At 39.1% G+C, this 20,283-nt stretch overlaps 2 protein-coding genes across 2 annotated transcripts; both read right to left on the reverse strand.

The window, feature by feature from the left end:
- Window positions 1-298: 298 nt before the first annotated feature.
- Window positions 299-6,369, reverse strand: LOC131954723 (uncharacterized). The gene is made up of 6 exons (XM_059318462.1): window positions 6,292-6,369; window positions 5,443-5,562; window positions 4,439-4,605; window positions 1,972-2,112; window positions 1,161-1,349; window positions 299-444 (listed from the first exon to the last, which is right to left on the reverse strand). Exons 3-6 carry the CDS (start codon window positions 4,554-4,556, stop codon window positions 299-301), a joined length of 594 nt encoding a protein of 197 aa, XP_059174445.1. The 5' UTR covers window positions 4,557-4,605; window positions 5,443-5,562; window positions 6,292-6,369.
- A 687-nt stretch (window positions 6,370-7,056) lies between these two features.
- On the reverse strand, window positions 7,057-19,041 carry LOC131954724 (uncharacterized). Its single transcript, XM_059318463.1, has 6 exons — window positions 18,988-19,041; window positions 17,833-18,004; window positions 14,895-15,035; window positions 14,034-14,219; window positions 12,078-12,290; window positions 7,057-7,238 (listed from the first exon to the last, which is right to left on the reverse strand). The coding sequence occupies exons 1-6, from the start codon at window positions 19,039-19,041 to the stop codon at window positions 7,057-7,059; spliced, it is 948 nt and encodes a 315-aa protein (XP_059174446.1).
- Between the last annotated feature and the right edge of the window lie 1,242 nt (window positions 19,042-20,283).

Raw genomic sequence — 20,283 nt, forward strand, 5'->3', positions numbered from 1 at the left:
ACTTATAGGATGAATATGTTTCTTATAGAATGGAGGGAGCGAAATGAGAAGATAAAATGTGTAGTTATATCATCAAATGCGACAAGTTTTTTCATCACTGAAAATGACCCGTTGTCATCATATTTCATACTGCCCAGTCCTATTCAACGTTTATCATTGTATCGCACCGACTTCCCAAATATCATCGGTTTTTGTTGACTTTGTTTATTTAAACAAATTTAATTTGTTTGTCTCGAAGACCTGGGGTATGAAGTCTGATTTGGCAGAAAGCGAAAGTAGACCTCACAAAGACGTTGTGTTAAACGAATGTTTCGTTCTGCTGGTCCGGTGTTTCGTGTGAAGGCGAGGGGGTGAGTTCTGTTTTTGTAGGTGGGTCGTCGTTGGGGGACCAGATGTACTTGACCTCCATCTGTTGATTGGCACCTGACACCGTACGGCCTTCTTCTGTGGGGGGGGGGGGGGGGTGAGGGGGGGGGGGGTGGAGAAATATATTTGATTAGGAAATGGTTTTTTTGTTTACGATGAGTTTCTGTTGGAACAATGGTATAACGATTTTATGAGTAGGCTGTGGTGGGGGATGGGATGTAGGAGAGGGGGGGGGGGGTAAACTAAATTTTTCCGGAGGTGAGGGGGAAGGGCTGACACTGGTAATATATAGCTTGAAGGGTGAGCCTAAAATATCAACCCCTATCCTAAAATAATGTTATGCAACCCAATTTGAGCAACTAGAAGGTTTTTTTTCATTAGCTATTGAAAAATACGAAGTGTAAGCTCATTTTCAATTCACAAATATCCTGAACATTTCGTCAGCTTAATATTTCGTTCATCTGGACTCAGAAATTATAAACCACCGTTAATTGGGATATTACTTAATCCACACACCACGCATCAATATTCACGTTAACTTCCAAAAGGGTCACGTCCAAAAGGATCACGTCCAAAACTAACAAGTCCAAAAGGATCACGTCGAAAAGGATCACGTCCAAAATGATCACGTACAAAAGTATCACGTCCAAAAAGATCACGTCCAAATGGATCACGTCCAAAAGTATCACGTCGAAAAGGATCACGTCCAAAACTATCACGTCGAAAAGGATCACGTCCAAAAATATCACGTCCAAAAACATTACGTCCACATTTTACCCCAACACCGGGTTTACCTTTAAAAAACTGCGATGACGTCATATCGGAGGGCGAGCGCTCGTCTGTCGTCTGCTCCCGACGGAAGACGGTGGCCAGATACTTGAGGATGTTGACCGTCTTCTTGCGGAACCTCTGGCTGAAGCAGCAGTAGATGAGGAAGTTGCTGGCATTGTTGGCGTAGATCAGGAACACCGTTATCTGGAACACTGCAGGGAAAAAGGTGAAAACCACACTGGATAAACCACACACGTCTACTGGATGGAAACAGATGAAAACCACACTGGATAAACCACACACGTCTACTGGATGGAAACAGAGGAAAAGCACACGCGATAAACCACACATGTCCAATTTTTTAGATTTTTGAGTTGGTGTCATATTCATATAGTACTGGTGTATATATTTATATATCACGAATAAAAATATGAAAGCGTAAAACCATCTCGATCCCCTCAATATTTTGGGTTTTAAAATCATGCCACAATAGAACAGTAACGGATCTCAAACACAAAATCTCTTAAAAGTAGAAAACTGTGACAACTGTGGTTTATCCCCTGTGGTCCTTAGATGTTGAGCTAGTAAAGAAAAAAGCAAATAAACCGGGATATTGTCTATGTCCCGAGTTGCCATCCCCCGCAGTGTTATATAAGAATATTCGAGAAAGTTTAGGGGAGAACACTCCCGGTTTATTAACATAAGTAGTAATCACAAGTATATTTTTAAAATCACATGCAATCACAGGCTTATATTTAAAATCACATGCACTCACAAGTTTATTTTTAAAATCACATACACTCACACGTTTATTTTTAAACGAAATGTACTCACCAATTTGTAGTTTCATAACCTCCGACTTTCTCCGGTACTCCAGGACATATGGCGCCGTGGTGTGGAAGATGGCCGCTGGGAGCAACGTGAACACGGCACCAAAGTTAGAGGACAACATGATCACTAGGATCTGTTTCTTGACTGGACAGGGCAGGAGAGGGAGGGGGGGGGGGAACACATATGCGATGGTCGAGTTTTAGTTTTGATTGCAATCAACATCATTTAAGAAAACAAAACACGCTTTTCAAGATATCATCTCATTTTTTCTTCAAATATTTAAAGTATGAAATTTTTTTTCAAACATAAAAAAAATATTTCAAAATTGTTTGAAAAGAATTAATTTTAAAAAAATACCTTAAGATTTTGTAAGAACTAATTTTAAAGATTGTAAGAAAAGTTAAAAATGGTAGCCTACATCTGAAAGATTTTAGAAAACATTCGCAGTTGTTAAGATTTTTTTTTTATGAAAATAAAAAAGTAAAAAAAAAAACTTTCTTATTATAACTTTCTATTTTTTTATATCTCAAAAAATAACCTACTCTTAAAAATATTTTTTTTTATTAAAATATAGATAAACCTACTTTTCTACTCTATTAAATCCTACTTCTTATCAATTAAAAAATCTTTTCAAAGATTAAAAACAAAAACTACTTTTCAAACATTGACAAAACCTATTTTTGAAAAAAAAAGAAAAAAATTCCTTAAGACTAAAGGAACCCAGATTTTAAAAGATTAAAAAACAATTTCTTAAGATTCAAGAAAAATACTTTTAAAAGATTTGAAAAAAAAAACTTTCTTAAGGAATCAAGTAATCAATGATTAAAAAATTATTCTTTAAAATTGGAAATCTACTTTTCAAAGATTAAAAAAAAAACTATTTTTTTAAGAGTCAAGAAAAGTACTTTTCAAAGGTTAAAAAAACTATTTGTTTAAGATTTAACAAACCTACTTTTCTATGATTAAAAAAATCTTTCTTAGAAAAAAAAATCTAAAAGAAATCTATTTTTCAAAGATTTAAAAAAATCTTTCTTTTAAGATTTTAAGAAACCTACTTTTCAAACATTTAAAAAAAGCTTATCTTTACGATTCAAGAAACCTACTTTTTAAAGATTTAAAAAAAAACTTGTTTTTACGATTCAAGAAACCTACTTTTCAAAGATTTTAAAAACTTGTCTTTACGATTCAAGAAACCTACTTTTCAAAGATTTTGAAAACTCTGTCTTTACGATTTAAGAAACCTTCTTTTCAAAGATCTTTAAAAATCATAAGATTCAAGAAACCCACTTTCCAAAAATCTTTAAAATTTTAAGATTCGAGAAACATTTTTTGAAAGATAATTAAAATTTTAAGATTCAAGAAACCTACTTTTCAAAGATCTTTAAAATGTTAAGATTCGAGAAACCTTTTTTTTTCAAAGATCTTTAAAAATTTAAGATTCAAGAAACCTACTTTTCAAAGATCTTTAAAATCTTAAGATTCAAGAAACATTCTTTTCAAAGATCTTTAAAATTTTAAGATTCAAGAAACCTACTTTTCAAAGATCTTTAAAATTTTAAGATTCAAGAAACCTACTTTTCAAAAATCTTTAAAATCTTTAAGATTCAAGAAACCTACTTTTCAAAGATCTTTAAAATGTTAAGATTCAAGAAACCTACTTTTCAAAGATCTTTAAAATGTTAAGATTCAAGAAACATTCTTTTCGAAGATCTTTAAAATGTTAAGATACAAGAAACCTACTTTTCAAAGATCTTTAAAATCTTAAGATTCAAGAAACCTACTTTTCAAAGATCTTTAAAAATCTTAAGATTCAAGAAACCTACTTTTTAAAGATTTAAAAAAAAACTTTCTTTACGATTTAAGAAACCTACTTTTCAAAGATCTTTAAAATTTTAAGATTCAAGAAACCTACTTTTCAAAGATCTTTAAAATCTTTAAGATTCAAGAAACCTACTTTTCAAAGATCTTTAAAATTTTAAGATTCAAGAAACCTACTTTTCAAAGATCTTTAAAATTTTAAGATTCAAGAAACCTACTTTTCAAAGATCTTTAAAATGTTAAGATACAAGAAACCTACTTTTCAAAGATCTTTAAAATCTTAAGATTCAAGAAACCTACTTTTCAAAGATCTTTAAAAATCTTAAGATTCAAGAAACCTACTTTTTAAAGATTTAAAAAAAACTTTCTTTACGATTTAAGAAACCTACTTTTCAAAGATCTTTAAAATTTTAAGATTCAAGAAACCTACTTTTCAAAGATCTTTAAAATCTTTAAGATTCAAGAAACCTACTTTTCAAAGATCTTTAAAATCTTAAGATTCAAGAAACCTACTTTTCAAAGATTTAAAAAAAAACGTTCTTTACGATTTAAGAAACCTACTTTTCAAAGATCTTTAAAATCTTTAAGATTCAAGAAACCTACTTTTCAAAGATTTAAAAAAAAAACTTTCTTTAAGATTCAAGAAACCTACTTTTCAAAGATTTACTTGACGGGAGCAGACCAGACTTGGTCCTGTGGTACAGGTAGACCAGACAAAAGTTGCAGACGATCAGGTAGACGGTTGGGATGATGCCGTACACCATCGCCATGGTAACAACCCAGATACTCTTGTGAGGCAAGTAACAGACGACTGGATTGCTTGAAGTGTCAGCGTTAGAAAAACAATAAGTGAGATTTGATCTTCAATGTTGATTAAGAGTCTATTGCTTCCGGGCAATACCAAACCCTCCCCCAATCAGCAAGACAAAGGTTATTTTTCTCTGAGAAATGACAACTTAAGTTATAAAGCATTATAATTTTTTATTCTATCAACCTGTCCATGTTCTAGAATTTTTCAGTGAGCCACTCATTCCCAAATAGTGGTGTTGACACACCATGCTTAGAATGTCGCACTCATTCCCCCATAGTGTTAACTTACCCTTCTGGAAATGTCCCACTCATTCAGAGTTTCTTCCAGGCATCTCTTCGGGGGAGGGGGGGGGGGGGGGGCTAAGCCCCCCCCCCCCCCCCCGAAATTTTTTACCGCCCCCCCCCCGAACGAAATGAAATTTATATAATTTATATAGAAAATATATACTTTTAACAGTGTCCGCCCCTCCCCCCCCCCCGAAGAAAGTTTACCGCCCCCCCCCCGAAAATTTCAAGTGCCCCCCCCCGGAGAAAAAAGTCTGGAAGAAACACTGCACTCATTCCCCCATAGTGTTAACTTACCCTTCTGGGAATGTCCCACTCATTCCCTCATAATGTTGACTTACCTAACTGGGAATGTCCCACTCATTCCCTCATAATGTATACTTACCTAACTGGGAATGTCCCACTCATTCCCTCATAATGTATACTTACCTAACTGGGAATGTCCCACTCATTCCCTCATAACGTTGACTTATCCTGTTGGAAATGTCCCAGTCATCCCATCATAATGTTGACTTACCCTTCTGGGTCATCCCCTAATAATATTGTCTTAAAATGCCTTACCCTGCTAGGTCTGTCCTGGACAAGGCGTTTGTGAGACTGACTGCCTGTATGAGGAACAATGGCACCGAGTAGCAGACGACCACTAGGTAGGGATGCAGACAGGTGTAGCACCTCCTTGTCCTGGAGATCAAAGCGAGATTCCAATCAAACAGTTGCCTCCAACCAATCGCGAGTTAGCCAGTTAGGCCCTAGCTTTATTGCAGCTCAGCATTCTAATTATATATTTAAACAATGATGATAAAAAACATATATTGGTGAACTAATCGACCTTCATTTGTGGCAGCACCAGTGGCCATATATAGGAACACTTGTGACATCAGCCTGGTTTTCTTTCTGTATTTTCTTTCATAGCATTAGTTCAATTAAAAAAAGCATTTGTTCATTTTTTTTTTTTTCTTTATTTTTATTTTTTTACTGTTATTTGCAATTAAAACAAGTACATCAACATTTTTTTAACATAATTTTGAACACCAAATGAAAACGACAGGTTTTGCAAATGTACATAATGAATATTTACATGATGTTATGTATTTGATTATAAAAAATTGCAGGCAGTAGTTGTTTGATTTTGGAGTTTTTTTTAGATGCGTTTTCCCTATGCTAACGAATCTTATCTACATAAGGCAGTAGTTTTTTATGTTTATTTTGGTCTTTTCTAGATGAGTTGTTTCTCATGCTATCGAATTTTATCTACCCAAGGCCGTAGCTGTTTGAGTTTGGAGTTTTCTAGATGAATTGTTTCCAATGTTATCGAATCTTATCTACCCAAGGCAGTAGCTTTTTGATTTATGGTGTTTTCTAGATGAGTTATTTCCCATGTTATCGAATCGTATCTACCTAAAAGTTTACCTGTTAACCAGAAACAGCAGACGACACAAAGTAAGAAACACAGGGTTCCAGCCCGTCACACTGTGTAGACTAGTAACCATCCACTTCATAACCCTGAGGAAAATAGAGAGAAAAATATGTGATTAAAATATAAAGGTTTTGGGTGAAAGTAAATTTTGCACCGTGGTTAAGTAGTGAGGTTTTCTCTCATTTTGGACCAACCCTTTTACAAACGTGTGAGTATTAAAATAATATCTATATACATATATCTCTATCTCTCTAGCACCCTATACCTCTCTGTCTCACTTTTTCTCCCTGTCTTCCTCTCTGTCTGTCTACCTGTCTGTGTTTCTCCTTTTCTGTGTGTCTGTCTGTCTGTCTGTCTGTCTGCCTGCCTGCCTGCCTGCCGGTCTGTCTGTCTGTCTGTGTGTCTGTCTGTCTGTCTGTCTGTCTGTCTGTCTGTCTGTCTGTCTGTCTGTCTGTCTGTCTGTCTGTCTGTCTGTCTGTCTGTCTGTCTGTCTGTCTGTCTGTCTGTCTGTCTGTCTGTCTGTCTGTCTGTCTGTCTGTCTGTCTGTCTGTCTGTCTGTCTGTCTGTCTGTCTGTCTGTCTGTCTGTCTGTCTGTCTGTCTGTCTGTCTGTCTGTCTGTCTGTCTGTCGAAAGTAGCTCACCCATCGAGCACTTGAACTTATATTCACTCTAACACACAGAAAACGAAAGTAGCTCATCCATCGAACACTCAAACTATGCTTACAAGATACGAGCTAGCTGCGAACACAAGAGAACTCTCACCAACAGAAGTAAAAGTTCTGAAAGACCAAGTCTGATCCCGTGTTGGCCTTGATCAGGTGCCTGCACGTGCAGACCAGGAGAGACAGGATGTTGTGGACACACATGAAGCTCAGGTACTGACTCAACACAACGTCCTTGATGACGTTCTTACTCAACACTACCAAGGTCAGGACGTTGCCTGTGAAAGAAGTTTAGACCAGGCTCTTGGAGAAGATATAAGGTTATCATGTCTCGTTTTTTGTTTTTTTAGGTCATGTGAATTTTTAGTTAAGAGGTCATGAGGTAATAAGGTTTGTTTTAGTTTTAAAGTCACGAGCTCATTAGGTTTGTTAATCAAGAGATCATGCATTATCTTTAAATATTAGTGTAACAGTTAAATGTAGATGAATGTATGTTTCGAGTGTGTATCTTAAAAAGGCGATATGAATATAAAATATAGGATGGGTGTGCGCATGCGCTAAGGAAAGGAAGCAGAGAGAGGTAGATAGAGCGCGAGGAGATGACGAAACTGAAAGTCGTGGTTCTAGTAGTGTAGCTGCTATATTATCTGATATCAATAAAAGACTGTAAAATCACCAATAATGTGGTTTGTATTTGACTTTAGTTTGTGCCATGAACCCAGTCATAAAAAAGTTTGTGACAATCAGGCATTATAGAAAAACCATATACAATGTTGAGGCTAACAGTAACGCTAAACGTTGTGTTCATTTTTGGAATAGAGAGCTCTTTTTGGTTTATTAAAAAAAAAGAGCGGAGTATCAGCAATTATTAAAACGAGCCGGCCCGCGGCATAACATACGCCGCTATTTAGTTGTTTCTAATTTTCAATAATTCATAATTTGTGAATTCGACAGTACCAACGCTGACACTGAAAATATTTCTTTAAAACACTATAAGTAGCTCGTTAAGGACCATAACCCCCCCCCCCCCCCCCTTCCTTCCCCCCCTTCCTTCCCCCCCCCCACCCTACGTTTAAAATCGTTGGCTCTGCTTGTAAACATTTAGAGTGAACACAGCTCACTAAAACCATGTAGGGGTGGGGAGGTAGGGAGAGCGTTTGCAGCTTGTTTTCTAACGGCTCGAAGAGGAGAATTATATATATAGATGGTTTAGTTACGACCAACCAACACTACAACACTGACCTATAGGAAGATGTACCAAAAGACTTTTCATAGTGATACTTTTATATATACATGGTAACATTGCTAGAGTGATATAAATATGCGAATATTGCTAGAGTTATATACTTACGCTAGTTTATATATATATATATATATATATATATATATATATATATATATATATATATATATATATATATATATATATATATATATATATATATATATATAATTAATGAAATATAGGTCTGTGATTTTGAATAACATTAATTCAAGTCAGGAACATGTTAATACAAAACTCAAGATTGTCGTCAACGCTATTGCTAGAACCAGGATTACTGTTGCATTGTCTCTCTAACTAATCTAAAAATTATATATTCTTGCAGTGTTATCGAAGTATAAGTTATATGGAAAGTTTGAATAAAATCACTTCATTAGAAGAGGGTCATAATTGAGTTACAAGATTTGCCGAAAACACACCAACAAACAAAAGCTGACAAATGTAAACGCTTATAAAAATGTATTCAACTAAGTCCTAATCAGTGGCGTGGCGAGGTCGGGTGTCACCCGGTGCGGCACTTAATGGTGTCACCCCCCAGAGGCGTAGCAACCCTTCCCGGGGACAAACTTTCAAATTTTTTATTTGCACCCCCCCCCCTCAAACTTTCAATTCGCAACCCCCCCCCCTCAAGTTTTCGATTTGCACCCCCCCCTCAAGTTTTTTCTCTATGTATTTTGCTATTTTTTGCCTTGGTGTCACCCCCCTAAATGGTGTCACCCGGTGCGGTCCGCACCCTCCTTCGCTACGCCCCTGATCCTAATGATTGTAATAGACGCAACTTGCGTGACGCAAGGCATTACGAGGCGGCCTGGTCAGACGGTAGAACTACTAACCCGAAAGTCTTGAGTTCGGGCTCGACTCCGTAAGATGTCCCTAAGACCACTCAGCTTTATTAGGTACCTGACTAAGTTAGTAAAAGTAAAAGCGGACGAGGCGAGCGCTGATCGCACTATTCCAACTTAATTCTAAGGTCACTGAAACAGCTGAACTCTACTTCACCTGGCCTAATGGGCTGTCAGATTCAAAACGGCACTTTAATTTTGTTTTAAATTTACAACACTCATTAGATAAAAAATTTAATTTAAAAAATAAAAGATAATTTGCGAAAAAAAAATGTTTTAGAACACGATACCTGGTACCCCGATAATAAATAACACAATGGCGCCGACGAATAAAATCGTGACATAAATGTTCTGCAACCTCTGTAACTCTTCTGGGCTGTCTTCTGGGTCGCTCGTGTTCGTGAGATGAGTCCACCTGTACCCTTCCAAGTCAGTCTCTGGCATATTCGACTATCTCTTCGACCCTCACACCATTGGTACCACACATACCATTCAATTACGATTTTAATGCTATCGCGATTACTCAACACAAAGTTCAAATAGAATCGAGTGTAAAGTAAAGTTTATCTGATTAGTGGAGTAGGAATATTAGATAAGTTTATCTTGTTAATAAAACTGATTCCTGTCAAGACATCTTGATTTAGTAAAGTAGTAGATCAAGTGTGTACAAATCTTCGTAGCTTTTTTTAATTTCTATGTTAAAAAGATGAAACAGGAAATGGAAAGGTATTTTTTCCACAAAACTGCGCACATATCAATGTCGTCATTGTTTAAGGAATTAAAAAAAAACATTTTATGTTTATGTTTGAGTAGAACTATACTAAGTGTGCTTTAAATTAATCAACAAAGACAGAAAATATAAATTTAGTTTCGAGCGATTGAATTTTCCAGGTTTAATTTAAAATAAAATTAAAAACGCATCAATCTTAAAGGTATAAATCATCGCACTTTAGTCTTCAAAAAAGATATTGTACTTGAGAAAGTAGGCCTACGCACATTGTTCAGAGAATATTTGTTTTTCTAGCAACCTAAAACTACCTTTAACCGAAATCGAAACACAAACCCAAGATGTAGTTTAAAACTTTAATCCTGAGACCAAGCCCTGAACTTAATAACCTTTAACCGATCTGAAAGTCTCTAGTTCGAATCCGGGTTCAAATGAGTAGAACGTCCCGGTGTCCTCCCAGCTCTAATGGGTACCTAACTCACGTTTTTTTAAAATACAGTCGGCTGGGCTTAGCACTGACCACACTATTCATACGACGAGGTCACAGATGAACTCTACTTCACTTGCCCCACGGACCAAAATGTTCGAGAACTTTCCTTTTTTGATTGGCTTAAGTAGTTGTGTATAAGGGACGCAGTGGTGTAGCGAGGTCGGGTGTCACCCGGTGCGGCACTTAATGGTGTCACCCCCCAGAGGCTTAGGGACCCTTCCCGGGGACAAACTTTCAAATTTTCGATTTGCACCCCTCCCCCCCCCCCTCAAACTTTCAATTTGCACCCCCCTCAAACTTACGATTTGCACCTCTTAAAACACAATTTAACACTCGAATTAATCACTTAATAAAGTGGAATTATCATTTTTCTCTATACATTTTGCTATTTTTTGCCTTGGTGTCACCCCCCTAAATGGTGTCACCCGGTGCGGTCCGCACCCCCGCCCACCCCCTCGCTACACCTCTGAAGGGACGCTATGGCCTATCAAGGGTAAGGGGGAAATGAGTGGGTCAAGGATGTGGAAGGGGTTTCAATAAGTCACGTCTCAAATTATCATTTTAAAAAGTAAAGTTTGAAACTCAGTTTTAGCCGATATTTCGCGTTGTAAGAGGCTGGTTTTGTAAAATTGTAAAATAAAAAAAATAATTAATATACTCAATCTTGACCGAGCGCACAAGGTAATTTGGAAAGAAATCGATGTTAAAACAAAAAAAAAAGCGCTATTTGTATAGATTGTAAGCTGAGATAAAACCGGACTTTTGTTACTATGTGTGTATAGTAAGGGTAGATAAAACCTGACTTTGTGTTACTATGTGTTTCAATAGTAAGGGGAGGTAAGTACGTAAACATTGTCAAAATAGCGTGAAGACATTTTTGAATGACACCTAAAACCTATCTTATCTAAAGCTAATACTATAATTAGAGCTCAACAATAACTAGATAGCATATGTTCATCTCATATGTATATTTTACCACAAATAAATGTAAAAAAAAAACGCGTAGTTCATAAGTGTCTCTGTATTGTAACAACTATACATGGAACTAAAATATAACAGAAAGTATAAATAAATTTGCGAATGTAAAATACATAAAAAGTTCTAAACAGTCTACAAGTAATTATTTTTTGCATTAATCAAAAGAAAATCCATGTTTGTTGAGACGTCAATACACAAAATTGACATCTTGACTGTCATTTAAAGAATGACTAGGTTCAAATCATGTGGAGAAAAAAAAATGCTAAGTGGACATGTCATTTGGGCATCGGCTAAATGTTAGCGTCATTTGGAGAATACTGGGTTCATATCATGTAGAGAAATGCAAAGCGACCATAGGCATAGGCTAAATGTCATTGTCACTTTGAGATCGGCTTAGTATAAATGACATTTGTTAAATGGTTGTGTCTATGGCAAATTTAAAATTCCGTGTGTTTTTGTCATTTGGAGATTGTTAGTCACCACTACGCTTAAAGATCTTGTCATTCATGATGAATGTCATTAAGTATTTAACTGATTCCATATGAACATCATGTCATTAGGGTGTTGCCCTTTCGCCCCTTGTCATCTGAATGTCGCCATGTCAAGGACGAATGCTTGTTGAAACAACGCACTGTACTCCTTAACCTTTGAACTTTCCGTCGCAACCTTGACCTCCCCCTTCACATCACGTTCCATCCGGTGCTTCCACCACGCTTACTTCTTTCGTTTTGGAATCCTTTTTCGCAACATTTTCCTCGGCCGCTTCTGTCGCGGCGACGGAAGGTCCAATGCTGGTACCCTGGCCGTTCTTCGACCCGCGCGGGGGCTGGAGTTTTTCTCCGTTCTGGGACTTGATGGGCGGTGTGGAGTCGGTGGTGACGAGGCTAGCCCCCCTCTCCGCGTTCATCTTCACCATCTCGTGGTAGAGTGTTGCAATGTATTCCTTGGCGTGCGCCTTGTGTTCCTGTGTGACTCGCTCGTTGTAGAAGTTGAGCATCTCCTTCACCTCCACTAGAAAGAGAATAAGGAATCGTTATCAGAATAATGTGAGTCGTGTTTTTTTTGAGTTACCATGGCGACATGGGACGGTGTGGCTTAGCGGTAGAGAGCTGGACTGCTAACCCGTAAGTCTCGAGTTTGAATCCGGGTACACGTCAGTAGACCGTCCCTGAGTCCGCCCAGCTCTGATGGGTACCAAACTCACGTTAGGGTAAGTAAAAGCTGCTGGGCATAGTGCTGACCACACTATCCCTGCATATGCCGAGGTCACAGAAACAGGTGAACTCTACTTCACCTGCCCTATAGACCGTCAGGTTTGAAAGGGAACTCCACCAAGGCAACATATAATACACAAAAAAAAGTGAGACTTAACGATCAAATATGAAAATCCAAAAGCACATATTATTCAGCAAATATTTGACTATAAAAATCCAATCCATTTGTAAAAATTCGAAATTATTACAGTTAATTATAAAAAAAAACTTGTATGCGGCCCCCCCCCCCCATAACCCACTCCGTTATTTAAAAAGAACTTTAAATTGTGATATCCCAAAAAACTATCCGAAAAATGAAAAAAAAAATAATAATGGCAATCTTAGTAATAATAGAAATAATAGGAAGAATAGACAGAATACAAATGATAGAATAATAGGAATATTAGAAAATAAAAATTATGCAAATAATACACATAATAATATCAATAATAATAATAATAATAATATCAATAATAATATCAATAATAATATCAATAATAATAATTAAAATTATAATAATTATAATAATAATAATAATTGTAATAATTATTATAATATTAATAGAAAAAGAAATAATATTATAAATACAATTTATAATAATAATGCAATTATATCAGGCAGTGGCGTAGCCAGGATCGTCTCAAGGGGGGGGGGTCCAATTTTTACCCGGGGACAAACTTTCGATTTGAACCCCCCCCCCCCCCCCCAACTTTCGATTTGCACCCCCCCTCATACTTTATATATATACCGAGGGGTCTATAGGGGGGGTTATGACCCCCCCCCCCAACCCCCCCACCCTGTCTACGCCACTGATATCAGTAAGATGGCAAGAAAAATATCAAATAAAGATCTGTGGTAACCACAAAACAACAGTCAATGGTTAAGGATTTTAAAGCCCTTAGATGTGGATGGATTGGACTTATACCATGAAAAGGAAAGAAAGCTATGGAATGTAAACACAGTGAAAGAAAGAAAATGGGCCGGCCAAAAACAAAACGGAGAAGAACGGTAGTGGAAGAGGAAAAAAACCGCTAGGCTCACGTGGGCACAGATAAGGGGATCAGCCCAAAACCGAGTCTAGTGGAGAGGTGTAATTACAACCTTTTGCTCCCCAGGGACTACAGAATATTAAGTCAAGCAAGTCATCAGCATCAACAACAACAAACTGAGACTGCAGTGTAAGAAAAGACCGACCGAGCAGTGGCGTAGCGAGGTCGGGTTTCACCCGGTGCGGCACTTAATGGTGTCACCCCCCTGAGGCGTAGTGACCCTTCCCGGGGACAAATATTCAATTTTCGATTTGCACCCTCCCCCCCAAACTTTCGATTTGTACCTCTTAAAACACTATTTAACACTCGAATAATTCACTTAATTAAGCGGAATTATCATTTTTCTATATGTATTTTGCTATTTTTTTCCTTGGTGTCACCCCCCTAAATGGTGTCACCCGGTGCGGTCCACACCCCTCGCTACGTCTCTGCGACCGAGGCAGTTCCCCTACCTGGTACATTCTCCATCGGAGAGGAGGTCGATGAGAGACTGGTATCGTCTGCTTTCCTGAGGATCTGCTTCACGCCCGTCTTGATCAGGGTGATGAACTCGTGTCGGAATCTTTTGCCGAAGTAGCAGTAGACGAGAAAATTGGTGGCGTGGTTGGTGTGGAACAACAGGATCATGATGTAGTAGCCTGGGGTGTTTGAAGATGTTGCATGTATATATATATATATATATATATATATATATATATATATATATATATATATATATATATATATATATATATATATATATATATATATTTATTTATTATAGATATACATTTATATATATATATATATATATATATATATATATATATATATATATAGTCTTTAGTTTTCTCACACTTTGGTGTGAGAATATCATAAATGTATCAGAAAATATTTAATTAACAATATTATTTGATTTACAAACAAAATTAAATTATCATAAATCTACTAAAAAAATAAAAACACGACACAAACGAATTAGTAGTTATCTGCTCGTTGATTTAATAACCAATCAAAGAACTAGCTTTAGGACGAGAATAAGAGGAACGTCAAGAAAAAACGAGGCAAATGACAAAGTTTAGGACGGGCATTACTATGGACCTCAAGAAAATACAAAGCAAAGGACCAACTTTAAGACGCGCTTTACGAAGGACAATAACAAAATACGAATAAAAAGACGAACTTTACAGCTAGCATTAAGAATGACAACAACAAATTACAAGCCAAATGATAAATTTTTGTACGAGCACAAAAATTTACGCATTCTACACCAAGCATTAGGAAGGACTAAAAGAGCAGACGAATCAAAGATACAAATGATGAACTAGACGAACCATAGTGTCCCTCTGTTTGTGCCGGTGGTGTATCTGTCTGGAGACTTCTGTTGAGGATGAAGTAGTGGAAGCTGACCGGAAACACGGTGAGGATGAAGTGTGCGCATGCCAGGAAGACCAGTAGCGTCAGCTGGTGGCGGACTGGGGGGTCAAACACAAGAGGTCACGCTTTTGTGTGAGTCAGTGAGGTGACATTCGGGTGAGCGGTTATGGTTCACGTGAGTTACAGGCATTCTAGTTACGAGTTTGCTACGTGTGTAAATTGACAGCGTGGCCTAGGCAATAGAGCGCTAGGCTGCTAACCTGAATGTTTGAGTTCGAATCCGGGTCCAAGTCAATAGAACGTAGAATCCACCCAGTTCTGATGGGTAACTCATAAAAAGGAAAATAAAGGCGGCTGGGCAAAGTGCTGACCACACCTTCCCTTCGTATGTCGAGGGAAACATATAAACTCTACTTCATCTCACCAAAGTATCGCTAGGTCTAAAGAGGATTCTTTACGTTTTTTAAAGTATGTATTAAACAATATTTGAGTTACACCTATAAATTTTGGTTTCAAATCTAAACACTTTTACTGTTTAATAACCAATTAATATACCACTCGCTTAAAACAATCCTGACAAATTCGAAGGGTAGAACATTTATTACCTACACGAAAGAAGATATAAATTTTGGAAAAACTAAAAACATTGTTTGAAACCAAATTTTGAAGATAAAAAAAAATTGAACATAATATATTAAGATAATTTAAATAACTTATAGGTTTAATTTTAAGTTGATAAATGTTAGAATATTAAATTAAAATACTAAAATTTTAAATTAGAAATTCGACAATGTATAAATCAGAAATGCAGATCATAATGAGCTTTTCATTTATTTTCCTATGAAGTTCGGTGCATCCTCTAGGGTCCGCTCTCATCCAACCCGCCCTCTCCTAGCGTGGTCCAGGACATTAGCCCCCCCCCTCCCATCCCTGTAATTGACAGAGGGGTAATTGACAAGGGGGGGGTTATTACTCCAGGGTAATGTGGGTGGGGGATCTCCGGGGGGTAACTGACCGGGGAGTGGGGAATAAAATCATGTCCCCTCTCTAGCTAGACCTCTGGCACTCTAGCTAGACCTCTGGCACTCTAGCTAGTCCTCTGTCACTCTAGCTAGACCTCTGGCACTCTAGCTAGACCTCTGGCACTCTAGCTAGACCTCTGGCACTCTAGCTAGACCTCTGGCACTCTAGCTAGACCTCTGGCACTCTAGCTAGACCTCTGGCACTCTAGCTAGACCTCTGGCAATCTAGCTAGACCTCTGGCACTCTAGCTAGACCTCTGGCGCTCTAGCTAGACCTCTGTCACTCTAGCTAGACCTCTGTCACTCTAGCTAGACCTCTGTCACTCTAGCTAGACCTCTGGCACTCTAGCTAGACCTCTGGCACTCTAGCTAGACCTCTATCACTCTAGCTAGACCTCTGTCACTCTAGCTAGACCTCTGTCACTCTAGCTAGACCTCTGGCACTCTAGCTAGACCTCTGTCACTCTAGCTGAGCCTCTGTCACTCTAGCTAGACCTCTGGCACTCTAGCTAGACCTCTGGCACTCTAGCTAGACCTCTGTCACTCTGCTAGACCTCTGTCACTCTAGCTAGACCTCTGGCACTCTAGCTAGACCTCTGGCACTCTAGCTAGACCTCTGGCACTCTAGCTAGACCTCTGGCAATCTAACTAGACTTCCAGCACTCTAGCTAGACCTCTGTCACTCTAACTAGACCTCTGTCACTCTAGCTAGACCTCTGTCACTCTAACTAGACCTCTGGCACTCTAGCTAGACCTCTGTCACTCTAGCTAGACCTCTGTCACTCTAGCTAGACCTCTGGCACTCTAGCTAGACCTCTGGCGCTCTAGCTAGACCTCTGTCACTCTAGCTAGACCTCTGGCACTCTAGCTAGACCTCTGGCACTCTAGCTAGACCTCTGGCACTCTAGCTAGACCTCTGGCACTCTAGCTAGACCTCTGGCACTCTAGCTAGACCTCTGGCACTCTAGCTAGACCTCTGGCACTCTAGCTAGACCTCTGGCACTCTAGCTAGACCTCTGGCACTCTAGCTAGACCTCTGGCACTCTAGCTAGAACTCTGACACTCTAGCTAGACCTCTAGCACTCTAGCTAGACCTCTGGCACTCTAGCTAGAACTCTGACACTCTAGCTAGACCTCTGGCACTCTAGCTAGACCTCTGACACTCTAGCTAGACCTCTTTCACTCTAGCTAGACCTCTGTCACTCTAGCTAGACCTCTGTCACTCTAGCTAGACCTCTGTCACCCTAGCTAGACCTCTGACACTCTAGCTAGACCTCTGGCACTCTAGCTAGACCTCTGGCACTCTAGCTAGACCTCTGTCACTCTAGCTAGACCTCTGTCACCCTAGCTAGACCTCTGACACTCTAGCTAGACCTCTGGCACTCTAGCTAAACCTCTGTCACTCTAGCTAGACCTCTGACACTCTAGCTAGACCTCTGGCACTCTAGCTAGACCTCTGGCACTCTAGCTAGACCTCTGTCACCCTAGCTGGACCTCTGTCACTCTAGCTAAACCTCTGTCACTCTAGCTAGACCTCTGGCACTCTAGCTAGACCTCTGGCACTCTAGCTAGACCTCTGTCACTCTAGCTAGACCTCTGGCACTCTAGCTAGACCTCTGGCACTCTAACTGGACCTCTGTCACTCTAGCTAGACCTGTCACTCTAGCTAGACCTCTGGCACTCTGCTAGACCTCTGTCACTCTAGCTAGACCTCTGTCACCCTAGCTAGACCTCTGACACTCTAGCTAGACCTCTGGCACTCTAGCTAGACCTCTGGCACTCTAGCTAGACCTCTGTCACCCTAGCTGGACCTCTGTCACTCTAGCTAGACCTCTGGCACTCTAGCTAGACCTCTGGCACACCTTACAGTTACCTTTGACTGTACTCTTGTTGGACGCCATGCCAGAGTTCTGCTGGATGTGGGTGATCAGCATGCAGATGTTGGTGAGCACAATGGCCACAGCCGGGGCCCAGGCCAACACGAGGAACCGGAGGTTGGCCCACACCGACTCGGGGTCCACAAAGCACTCGAGAGCAAATCTGCACTACCAAAAGACAAGTGACGAGATTAAGGATTAAGGATTAAAGAAACTCATCAAATCTGCACTACCAAAAGACAAGTGACGAGATTAAGGATTAAGGATTAAAGAAACTCATCAAATCTGCACTACCAAAAGACAAGTGACGAGATTAAGGATTAAGGATTAAAGAAACTCACCAAATCTGCACTACCAAAAGACAAGTGACGAGATTAAGGATTAAGGATTAAAGAAACTCATCAAATCTGCACTACCAAAAGACAAGTGACGAGATTAAGGATTAAGGATTAAAGAAACTCACCAAAAGACAAAGGAAGAAATTAAAGATTAAGGATTAAGGAAACTCTAATTAAATTTGCACTACCAAACAGTAGTGCGGCACTTAATGGTGTCACCCCCCCCCCCCCCCCCCCACCTAGAGGCGTAGCGACCCTTCCCGGGGACAAACTTTCAAATTTTTTATTTGCACCCCCACCCTGAAACTCTCGATTTGCACCCCCCCCCCCTCCTCAAGCTTTCGATTTGCACCCCTCTTCAAACTTTAGATTTGCACCCTCCTCCTCAAGTTTTTCTCTATATATTTTGCTATTTTTTGCCTTGGTGTCACCCCCCCCCCCCCTCGCGGTCCGCACCCCCCCCCCCCCCCACTCGCTACGCCCCTGCTACCAAAGACAAGTGATAAAATTAAGGATTAACAAAACTCTGTACTACCAAGTCACGATATTAAGGATATATATATATATATATATATATATATATATATATATATATATATATATATATATATATATATATATATATATATATATATATATATATATATATATATATATATATATATATATATATATATATATTTGTAGGTACGTGAAAATTTTGTTGTTGTTGTAACCTAGTAACAATTGGTCAGTTTTTCCATTTGCACTAACCCTTGTCCATCTGATGTCGTCGTCCCAGCTATGGTGATCAGGACTTCAAGCACTAAGGACATGCAGCAGACGCTCGCCACTACCAGATACGGCGCGAAGCACAGCGGGATCCATCGGGTTCTGGAGCGGAGGAGGTAACTAAGTTAATGGTTAGGGCTTAGGGCAGAGGCGTAGCGAGGGAGGGGACATATGTACCGGGGCGCCTACCTTACGGGGGACGCCAAAAGTTTGAGGGTGGGGGGGTTGCAAATGAAAAGTTCGAGGGGGGGGGGGGGTGAAAATAGAAAGTTTGAGGGTGGGGGGGTGCAAATGAAAAGTTCGAGGGGTGTGCAAATCGAAGGTTTGAGGGAGGGGGTGCAAATGAAAAGTTCGAGGGGGGGGGGGGGTTGGAAATCGAAGGTTTGAGGGGGGGGGGGTGCAAATGAAAAGTTCGAGGGGGGGGGGGGGGTGAAAATCGAAAGTTTGAGAGGGGGGTGCAAATGAAAAGTTCGAGGGGGGGGGGCAGTACAAATCGAAAGTTTGTCCCCGGGCGCCGATAAGGGTCGCTACGCCTCTGGCTTAGGGGCTTAGTTATGGCTAGAGAGATAACCTTTGAGGATGCTAGTTAGGGTTAGAAAAGTCTAGATAATGTACCAGGTAGGGGGAACTGCCTAGGTCGTTTGTTTCTTACATTACAGTCTCTGTTGTTGTTGAAGCAAATACTAATGTCTAGTAGAAGTAGAACTGAATTACCGACTTATCAAGTAGAAGTAGAACTGACTTACCGACTGATCAAGTAGAAGTAGAACTGACTTATCCAGTAGAAGTAGAACTGACTTATCAAGTATAAGTAGAACTGACTTACCGATTGATCAAGTAGAAGTAGAACTGACTTACCGACTTATCAAGTAGAAGAAGAATTGACCCATCGACTTATCAAGTATAAGTAGAACTGACTTACCGACTTATCAAGTAGAAGTAGAATTGACCTATCGACTTATCAAGTAGAAGTAGAACTGACTTATCAAGTATAAGTAGAACTGACTTATCAAGTATAAGTAGAACTGACTTATCAAGTATAAGTAGAACTGACTTATCAAGTATAAGTAGAACTGACTTATCAAGTATAAGTAGAAATGACTTACCGACTTATCAAGTACAAGTAGAACTGACTTACCAATTTATCAAGTAGAAGTAGAGCTGACTTATCAAGTAAAAGTAGAACTGACTTATCAAGTAGAAGTAGAACTGACTTACCGACTGATCAAATAGAAGAACCGACAGACCGTGAATGAAAACTAAAAGCCAACTTCCGACACTCGCTAGACTAAAGGTCAGCCATTGGTAAATACTGGTCAAAATAGAAAGAATTCCAGA

Source organism: Physella acuta, unplaced genomic scaffold (assembly GCF_028476545.2).
Source record: "Physella acuta isolate Inbredline_101_S28 unplaced genomic scaffold, ASM2847654v3 ptg001022l, whole genome shotgun sequence".
NCBI lineage: Eukaryota > Metazoa > Mollusca > Gastropoda > Physidae > Physella > Physella acuta.

What these genes read in the sequence shown, in the direction of transcription:
- LOC131954723 (XM_059318462.1), bottom strand. Translation starts at nt 4,556, where the DNA reads ATGGCGATGGTGTACGGCATCATCCCAACCGTCTACCTGATCGTCTGC. An exon ending in GGTTATGAAACTACAAATTG is followed by an intron (nt 1,350 to 1,971) that starts GTGAGTACATTT and finishes TTTTCCCTGCAG; the next exon opens with TGTTCCAGATAACGGTGTTC. An exon ending in GTCATCGCAGTTTTTTAAAG is followed by an intron (nt 445 to 1,160) that starts GTAAACCCGGTG and finishes CCCCCCCCACAG; the next exon opens with AAGAAGGCCGTACGGTGTCA.
- LOC131954724 (XM_059318463.1), bottom strand. Translation starts at nt 19,041, where the DNA reads ATGGATCCCGCTGTGCTTCGCGCCGTATCTGGTAGTGGCGAGCGTCTG. An exon ending in CAACAAGAGTACAGTCAAAG is followed by an intron (nt 15,036 to 17,832) that starts GTAACTGTAAGG and finishes TTGACCCCCCAG; the next exon opens with TCCGCCACCAGCTGACGCTA. An exon ending in TCCGATGGAGAATGTACCAG is followed by an intron (nt 12,291 to 14,033) that starts GTAGGGGAACTG and finishes TTCTCTTTCTAG; the next exon opens with TGGAGGTGAAGGAGATGCTC.